Here is a 9,962-nt window from a genome sequence, read left to right as displayed (position 1 = left end):
CCTTTTCTTTTGGGTGCTAGTACTTTTAGTGTAAGACAAAGATAGTATGATTCCCTCTGTCTATGTTTGAAATGAGACAGTCCTTTGACAAACTATACATCATCTGTGAAAATTTCAACTGTCTAGCTATCAGGGTTCCTGAGATACAGCCTGGCGACAGACGGACAGACAGACAGACAAACAGACAGCGTAGTCTTAGTAATAGGGTCCCGTTTTTGGCCTTTGGGTATGGAACCCTAAAAAAGGGTCGTATAATTCTAAATATTCTAATTGGCACCTGAGCGCGGGCTAGTCCAACGCTCAAAAAACTAGTGTAGGTGCACTCTCCAATAACGCGCCTTTGTTACGCATCTCGATAACACATTTTAGCCTGGTTCTATAGCTTTCGACTCGCCGGCACTCAGTAGCCGTGGAGGGACCACACACAGCGTCGCAGAATATTTTACCATTAATTAATTTTGAATCTTATTCCAATTACCATAGAGTCGTAATTCAATGGCCCAACCTTTCAGTGGCCGTTAAGCAGCACGTGCGGTTTTACTTAACAATAGACAAAGGATTAGCCGTTCGGGGCCAGCTACAAATCGAACGACTACACTTCACAGTTGCTCCACAAAAGTTATCTGCGGTGTGGATGCACCTTTAATCATAATACGAAATCTCATTGATTGCATGAAATACATAGAAATACATTGATAATGCTTTCTTATCAATTTATGAATGCATTAGTCACTACTATTCCGGTAATTGCGAATGTTTAGTAGGTGATAAAATCTGTATTATTTATGCGGAAATGTCATGAACGAGTGACACATTTGACACATAGAGTCAGATCAAGATAACTCTGCTTCGGTTTTATTGCACACGTGCAAGTGATATTTTAAACGTCAAACTGCTATGGAATTATGCCGTATATTTGCACGTCTATGCTATAAAATTCCTGCAGACTTATCCTTGGTCTTACTTGTGTCAAATCTAAAGCTAGGAAATCTAAAGCTAATTTTAACGCAGCACATTTACAGGCGGGAAACAATTTTACAGTACATATGGTGCTACTTTCTCGCACTAGTGCGTAAAGAGCACTTTTCGTGCATATGTCGAAAGTTTAAAGGGCCATATGTAACTGTAAAACGTTGTACGATACACGTGCGAATAGGTAATTCGCAACTCGTGTCGATTTAAAACACTCCCTGCGGTCGTGTTTTAATTTATCGCCACTCGTTTCGAATTTCCTCTTTTCCGCACGTGTATCGTAAATAACTATTTCAGTACTTGAGACTCAAATAAGTAAAACGGGATATTTATACCAGTCGTTAACTTTTATTGTATTGTCTACAGAAGTGACCTTTTTTAAAATGTGTTTGACCCTTTTGTAAGATTGTCCCCAAATAAAAAAAAATGCTTTCTTGTGCCACCAATAAGCCAATAACTATATGACGACCGGTCTGGCCTAGTGGGTATATAGTGATCCTGCATATGAAGCCGATGGTTCTGGGTTCAAATCCCGGTATGGGCATTTATTTGTGCGATGAGCATTTATTTGTTCCTGAATCTTGGATGCTTTCTATTATATGTATTTATGTATTTGTATATTATATATATATCTTTGTCTGAGTACCCGCAACACAAACCTTATAGAGCTTACCGTAGGACTTAGTCAATTTGTGTAAAAATGTCCTATAATATTTATTTATTTATCATTTTTATTTTATATTTGTTTTGGATTGCCAGTTCGCGAGCATGTACGAAAGTATTTCAACCCAGAGGGCTTCGACCCGTTGGCGTTTCGAGACATGGCCAAACTGGCGTTATTGGCACTGCTGCTGTCAGAGCTGGTGGTCTACATATTCCTGCAGCAGAGCGCTGACCTTGGAGAGCTGCCCCACAATATTACAGGTAACTTGGGTAGAGTCAAACCAAGCAAACTGCATGGCGTTTGCAATGAAAAAGTGGCAGGTTATCATGTAAGCTCAAATTAAATTACTATGAAAATATGACGTTTGGCACCATGTTTCGAATAAAGTGGAGTCCAGATAGGACGATCAAATCGACCGATTTGTTCAGAAATGAAATTGGCCGTCAATCTCCAATTTAATCACCAATTATAGATTTATGGTGATATTTTTGAGCCCTCTAAGTTAAAAAAATAATATGTAATATCGGTCATAATCGGCGAACCAAATTGGCGTTTGCGTCCGCACGGCCTGATTTGATCGGACAATTTAATCAGATTGGCGAAAAATTGTCCCATCTGGAAAGCACTTAACACAAATTGAAAATTTTAGAACACAAAAGAGATCTGCAATTGTCATTTACTGGTAAAAAGTGGCTGAATTTTGGGAACTTTCCAAAGTGCGCCATTTTCACATGGAAAAATGTTTCAGTCAAAGTTTATTCGCAAAAAATATTGTACAATAGGTGATAAAGTAATCATTCCAGTAGAAAAACATAGGTATTTTGCTTCAAAATAGCATGCAAAGTAATATTACAACTATACGATTAAAATTTGTATTAGAAACTTTTAAAAATGACCATAAAAATTAATACAAGAAATTTTCTCTTATCGCTTTCCCTTATACACTGTTCAATTAGCATTCACACTGTAAATGTTTTTAAATGTTGGATGGACTTAAATTGTTGAGCCATTTAGGGTTCACTTTACATTGGAGATGTCATAACGTTAGTATTGACAACCAAATTAGCTTGAACCGTAAATGGGTCAACAATTTAAGTCTGTAACAGTAACTAAGTTCCGAAAGCGAGTTTATCTTTACCTTCTAGATGCCATTATAATCGGCATATCCCTGCTGGAGTTCCTCGTGGTCCCGATAATCAGTGGGCTGGGCTCGGAGAGGAGAAAGAGCGTGCTAGTAGGATGGACCATCGCCGCTCTGGTAGTTACGGTACCTCTGTTCGCGTTGCCCAACCCGGATACTACTGTCGATGAGGGTAAGTAATATTTACCTTTTAGTCTTGTTGTTGATGTTGTTGTTGTTGTTGTGTTGTTGTTGTTGTTGTTTGTGTTGTTGGAGCTCTTGGTTGTTTCACCGGATGGTCTCATCGGAAGATCAGTGCTGGAAGGCGCCAGCAGCATGCTGAGATGCGACCATTTCGTGGCACTTTCTCCTTTTTATATGTTTTTCTGTTCTGTATATTTTTTTCTGTGCTGTGTTTGTGCGTACGAATAAATTATTTCTATTTAAATAAATATTATAGGGACATTCTTACACAAATTAGCTAAGTCCCACTGTAAGTATAATATGCAAATACTTATGAATGCATAGAAAATATTTGTTTCTATTATTTAGGTACAGGTACAACGTTAGGTACCTACACGACTAGAAGCGTTGTTAGCCTAGCGGTAAGTCTGACTTTCATTCCGGAGGTCGCGGGTTTTTCATAACGCGATATATAGATCATTATTTGATACTTGTATTTACCAGTCGCTTTTCGATGAAGGAACACATCGTGAGGAAACCGGTCTAATTCTTATAAGGCCTAGTTCCCCTCTGGGTTTGACGTTCAATACCGTACGGTACATGCTGAAAATATTTACATTGCAAGCTAAAATTAGAGTTATTTTCCGAAATTCAACAGTCAGTAAGCACGGACGCGCGTAAACCCCTTTTCTTTGTGGTTGCAGGTCTTTGCACAACCGCAGTTCCACTAGCTCCTCGGTCTTTCGCCACGGGTGTCTCCACGAAGGCTGCCTTCCGTCTGTCCATACTGCTCATATGTGGGGTTGTGAGCGCGCTCGGAAGAGCGGCCTTCTTTACGCATGGACTTGCGTATTTAGACGAACACAATCCTTCGTATAATCTGCATATGCATGTTGGTAGGTTATCCGACGGCACATCAATTTTAGACCTTACTTATCCGTTGGTGATATGAGTGTAACATTTGTAATACCATTTATCAATTTACTTGCCCTTAATTTCTCAGGCCTCTTCATCCTCTACCGCGTGCTAGTATACATCCTCGGCAGCTGCATGAGAACCATGACCTTGGACATGCCGTGGCTGCAGATCCTGATCATCGTCATCAAGTACCTGCTCACGCTGCTCCGACTGTACAGGTATCCTGAGGCTGTTCCGATGCCGGAAAAACAACGTCGAAGTGACAAAGGTACTACTACTTCGTGCTGTAGGTATACGTTGTAAGCAGCAACATAAGAAGCTTTGGAAACCTAATATGGAGAATCAGATGATAATTTCAAATCATAAATATTTAATAACCTTCATTTAGATTTGATTTGAAATGTTTACAGTTAATATTTTACGCGCGTTTGTGTGTTGAAAACTGTATGTGTTTTACTCGGTAGCAAAGATTGTTTAACCTTTGTGCCTCGGAAAACGCTTAAGATTAAAGAATTTTTCGCTTGTTGGGTATAAATAGTTAATCAACAACTTTTCCCCCTTGTAAAGCCAAAACACTGCCCATAGCTTTGTGAGCATTTTCTTCTGACTACAAATAAAATAAAACCAAGCTGTTATATTTTCAGGTCTATTTCGTAGCATGAGTCGCGTTCTTGGCAGCGGAGTGGGACTTCTGCAAATCCTGGCGATGGCCTTACTGGCAGCTGCTTGGCGGGGCTTCGGGCTGCATGAAGCAGCCTTTGTTCAGGTACAAGCAGTGGCGTAACTAGGGGGGGGCAGAGGGGGCAAGTGCCCCGAGTGCCATCCAAGGGGGGGCGCCAAAATGGGCAAAAGGCAGCAGCAGGGAAACTTTTGCCAGTCGTCATGGGCGCAAATTTGGTGACTGCCCCGGGCCCCATATCCTCTAGCTACGCCCCTGGGTACAAGTCTTGGACTAGCCAGTTTATACTTTTTTAAGTGTATTACGGAGAGTGGATTGCGTCGCCTTCTTTCTCGTTCCCTCACTGCTGAGGATCGCGGCCACATACAATTTGTCTCCATTTTGTGCGGTTATAAACCATGTGAACGGCACGGTCCAGACTGCCGACACCCGGCCTCTTCATAGCGTTCGACCATCTCATATACTGTGTAGTATTTTTTCCCAATTAAAATACTAATAACTAAACTAATTATTGCAGGTGAAATACTACGTGCGACCGGACAACGATTCACAAATGGGGATGATGAATATGAATGTTAAATTGATATCCGTCGTATTAGGAGTTATTGTAAGTTCTCTTTCAGTACGAAATGTCTGTTTTAACTTGAAAACATTGGTAGTTTACGGAAAAAAAGTAAATTTGTAATAGTTTCAATAGTCTTTATTTATTTAAACTTTATTGTACAAAATATATACAACAATGTACAAATGGCGGACTTAATGCCAAATGCCAGGACAAATTGTATTGTCTTTCGGTCAAACCAACATCATTTATTTTAAGGAATTATCAGTTCTATCCGGTTGCTAGGCGCTTTCAGCTGAGAGGGACAGGGAAAAGTATACGTAATTTCACTGTCGCTCTTAACAGCAAGATAGCAATGCAGATAGACAGTGTCTGGCGCCGGATAGACTGGACATGATGATAGCCCCTTAACCTTTTCGACGCCGTGTCCAACACAAAAACTGTCATCCAGACGCCACCGAAGTGTCAAAACTGAAATTGAACTTTATGCATATGCACGTAGGTCTTGCTCTGTGGTCTATGACCTATTAATCTGTCTTTGGCGTTGAACCTAATACTATGGAAGGTATAGAAAGGATCGCAATCTCTTATGGCAGAATTGTTGTAAAAGTGACCGCGTTAAGCTTTAAATAATAGTTCCTAATCTCTCCGGTGGCGCTAGTTAGGCTCTGGGACATGAGTATAACATGAACCATATAAGGCAACAAATAACCCAACCAAATTACGTAGGTTGTTTTTGGTAGTATTTCGGTGTATGGTGGCGCCGCCTAATTACTGTTTTTTGATGGACGCTTTTCATACATAGAGATTTGGCTCCTTTATACAGTCTCCATGCCTAATACGGTGCGTCATCCGTCATTGGCGTCCAAAAGGTTGTCTTCTTACTTATTTAATGATTGGTCCTTCGAACCGGATCGTAATTATAATTATGTACAGTTACATCTATTCGTCAGTATACAAATTTATTAGCAGGAGGGATCACGTATCTCTAGCTGACTGTACAATGTTCATTTAAGCTACTAACAGACGGGAGTACGTCTGTTAAGGATGCAGCTATAAGCGAGAAAGAGATATGCTGGCCGGACCATGGTCTCGGTTCGGTACACCCGTCTGTTATAGCTTTAATACAAAACACACAATAAAACATAATGAGTCGACTACACAAAAATAAATATACCATAGAAGACGCAAATGCATCTACTTCGCGTGTCCGAACCCCGAACAAGCGTCGAGGTTGACCGTCGCTCTTTACAGTCCACGCGCGTCAGTTGTTGCAGCCGGACGTCCGTGTAAACTTAAAAAATGCTTCGTTGCATGATAAATAACTGCAACAGCCCAAAAATTGCGAGCACCCAAAGGCAAGAACATAATATTTCCTATCACAAATAAGTAATTTTAAAATTATATGTGCAATTCTCAACCAAAAGGGTAATTATTGTCGGTCGTCAATAAGGCGCTATTTCCATATAGCTTCAATTTGAAATCAACCTCATCGACAGGCGACAATGTGGTACCTTTTGGTTGAAAACGTCACATATTAGGAGTAAATTTTGTATGAAAAAGTCGGCACGCTTGGTTTCAATACAAATCGTGGTATTTGCGTCATCTAGCGTATATATATATATATATATATTAAATCTGTGGTCGACTACTTTCAGCTAGCTGGATACATTTACACCGCGCCAGTCATGCAGAAGTTTAATCGTAAAGCAGCACTCGCCAGCGCCGCAAGGATGAGTTTCCTGGCCACCGTGTTATACGTCGTGATGACGGCGTTGCTGAGCTGCAATCGGAGTGGGATTGGAGGCTTGAACGACCTTAATTATACTCAGCCTGCTTGTGGACGAAGCTGCGGGTAGGTTTAGCTCTTGCTATCAAAAATATCTAAAGCATTGGTGGGTCAAACACAAAACTGTGTTCATCCGGTAGACATACCCAAAACTCAAAAGTTAAGGACTATAAAGATTAATGTTACTCCTTTTATTTGAATAAGTATCTCCACAAGCTGTTAACTATTCTGTTAGAAGTATTAGAACAAATTAAATTATTTACAGAAAATACTTTAATTGTAAAATGTAGAAACACTACTATATAAACTGAAATAAATGTCATATACTAAGAAAAATTACCAAGGCCTCCAGTGCCCCAGGCTGGAATCGAACCAGCGTCCTCTGCGAACAGGCACCTGCCGCGATAGCAGAGGATGCTGGTTCGATTCCAGCCTGGGGCACTGGAGGCCTTGGTCATTTTTTTTTAGTATATGACATTTATTTCTGTTAACTATTGTCCACGGGAGAGTAAACTGTACAGTTCGGACGAACACACAAGTTTTCTCTCCTGTGGACAATTATAATAGTTCAGCTTGTGATATGTGGCTAAATAAACCTTTTTTTTTAGTTGCGATAGACCATGGATGGAGTTTACTCCCATCTGCGTCTCTGAGCAGATGACGACGTATTTCTCTCCTTGCCACGCCGGCTGTGCTACAGCTGATACAGTTAATAGTATTGGGTAAATTATTTACTTTACCATAGTAACAACGGTTGCTTTTTTTAATTTCTAAAACTATATTTACTTACCGAGCACATTAGCACTTGCAACTCCGGGCCCTATACGCCTAACGCTAATATGGGGAAGTTGTCGTTCATAGTACAAAAAATATCGGATCCAAAATTGAACCTTGGGGAACGCCTCATCCTATATAAATTATATATGATTCACCGTTTCGCATTTATTTTCTATGTATTTAAATTGCAGAAATTATTTTCTATTTCTTAAATATGATTGATATGATACATTAATATTCGCCTTGCTGATATGCTGAAATGGGGCGCTCTAAGCGGCTCAGACGCCTAATCCGACTCCTCAATCAATGGAACATGCTATCTTGCCCAGCGTGCCCGCATGCCTGCTCTGAGCAGGATCTCCGTGATGCAACGGACAGGGCGATAAATGTCGCTACCTTTTGATCCCGCACAGTTTGAAAGTCTGAAACCATCGACACGAGAAGAAGCAGATATAATATTAACTTGCTGTTCAGGGTGTATTCGAACTGCTCATGCGCGCCGGGCGGGCGCGTCACCAGAGGCGCGTGCGATGACGGCTCTTGTGCCAGCATGTACAATTTACACCAAATGTTATACGTGGTGGTTTGCTTGGCCAGCAGTAAGTTCATTGACCGACTTCTTTACTTAAGTGCCGCCGCTGGCTTGCACGGGTGCACGGAGCGTCGGATCGCCTATTGAAAAATAGTAAGAGACGATAACTGGCGCCGACGCGTGCGACGGATTTTACCCGCGATGGTACCCGCTCGCTTGCACGCTCCGTCCCGTGCACCTGCGCAAGACAGCGGAGATTCATGTTTCCTTAGTTCTGAATGTCCCGTATTATTTAACCTATTATCTTTTAGTTTAAGTTGTTTCTTCGAGACTTGGGTTTTAATTTTCTCCGAGTTGTAACCTAGAAGGCGTACCAATAGAAGTGAAAATGCCTTTCTACTAAGCGCGATGACTTGACAGTATGTACCTCGACAATGGCAATGACAAATAAGCTTGCTATAATATAGCTTGTCAGACATTTCACAAGGCACACTGTGCAATTAATGTACTGAGAATGTTCGATGCTGGATCTTCATGTAATCTTCAACTATTCTTAAGCAAAGGTGACCCTTAATTACAATTGTTCTTCAGCTCTGGCGTTCATATGGCAGACTACCGTGTTGTTGGAGACAGTGGACAAGCGTGACGTCGCGACGGCGGTAGGCGTCGCGTCAAGCGTGGTGTCACTCGTCGCCTTCGTGGGGGCCCATGGGTTCTACATGGGGATTAGCTGTAAGTACAACCAGATTGGTAGAGTGGCAGATCTTATCTTTTTGCAAAAAGTTTCACGTAAGGAAAACTGTGTCATCAATGGTACCATTTTTACGTTGGAAAATTGAAGCGTACCACCCCTCCCCTGTGCGCGGTGATGTGATTATATCAGACTACTCATTAAACACCAGCGTTACCATCATGTGGTGTGTATGGCACGCTGCCGGATCTATTTGCGAATGCAACCGCGGGATCCTTGGTATCATGCCCATTATTGGTAGGTACCTACTATCAAGCCAAATGACATCATGTTCGGTAGCACCTCCCCAGCAATTCGTAAAACAAAATAATAGGATTACCCTTAATGATATATTGAAATATTATCTATCCCCAATGAGAAGTTGTGCTAAATCTCTTACCCCGTAGATTTGTTTCTCCACTGAGAAAATCCCACTAGGTATATCTGAAGGTACCACATACCTATTGGCAGTCCCACTTTATTCTGATTTCTTTCCAGTGTTCACTTGCGCGTTCACCCGCGGTTCCAAGTGTCTCCTCCAGAACGATCAGTTCGCACCCTGGGTGGGGTACTCCAGCGCGGTGCTAGCTGGTCTGGCTTTCATACTCACCATAATTTCCTGCGTCATACTGAGAAGACAGAAAGAGCCGAAAGACGGAGACGTGAACCTTGGATAGTGTATAGAAACTTTTAATTATAAATCCTGGGTTTACTCCAGCGCGGTGCTAGCTGGTCTGGCTTTCATACTCACCATAATTTCCTGCGTCATACTGAGAAGACAGAAAGAGCCGAAAGACGGAGGCGTGAACCTTGGATAGTGTATAGAAACTTTTAATTATAAATCCTGGGTTTACTCCAGCGCGGTGCTAGCTGGTCTGGCTTTCATACTCACCATAATTTCCTGCGTCATACTGAGAAGACAGAAAGAGCCGAAGGACGGAGACGTGAACCTTGGATAGTGTATAGAAACTTTTAATTATAAATCCTGGGTTGACTCCAGCGCGGTGCTAGCTGGTCTGGCTTTCATACTTACCAT

The 9,962-nt window shown here is 41.5% G+C and overlaps 1 protein-coding gene across 1 annotated transcript; it reads left to right on the top strand.

Annotated features, from left to right (window-relative positions):
• Positions 1 to 1,735: 1,735 nt before the first annotated feature.
• Positions 1,736 to 9,678, top strand: LOC134743640 (solute carrier organic anion transporter family member 2B1-like). Its single transcript, XM_063677262.1, has 11 exons — positions 1,736 to 1,896; positions 2,782 to 2,949; positions 3,644 to 3,835; positions 3,943 to 4,125; positions 4,502 to 4,623; positions 5,054 to 5,143; positions 6,757 to 6,953; positions 7,496 to 7,609; positions 8,139 to 8,263; positions 8,788 to 8,928; positions 9,425 to 9,678. Exons 1-11 carry the CDS (start codon positions 1,794 to 1,796, stop codon positions 9,601 to 9,603), a joined length of 1,614 nt encoding a protein of 537 aa, XP_063533332.1. The 5' UTR covers positions 1,736 to 1,793; the 3' UTR covers positions 9,604 to 9,678.
• Positions 9,679 to 9,962: the final 284 nt, after the last annotated feature.

The sequence above is a fragment of the Cydia strobilella genome, chromosome 1 (assembly GCF_947568885.1).
Source record: "Cydia strobilella chromosome 1, ilCydStro3.1, whole genome shotgun sequence".
NCBI lineage: Eukaryota > Metazoa > Arthropoda > Insecta > Lepidoptera > Tortricidae > Cydia > Cydia strobilella.
The sequence above is the reverse complement of the archived record's forward strand: the minus strand, read 5'-3'. Positions and strand labels throughout refer to the sequence as shown.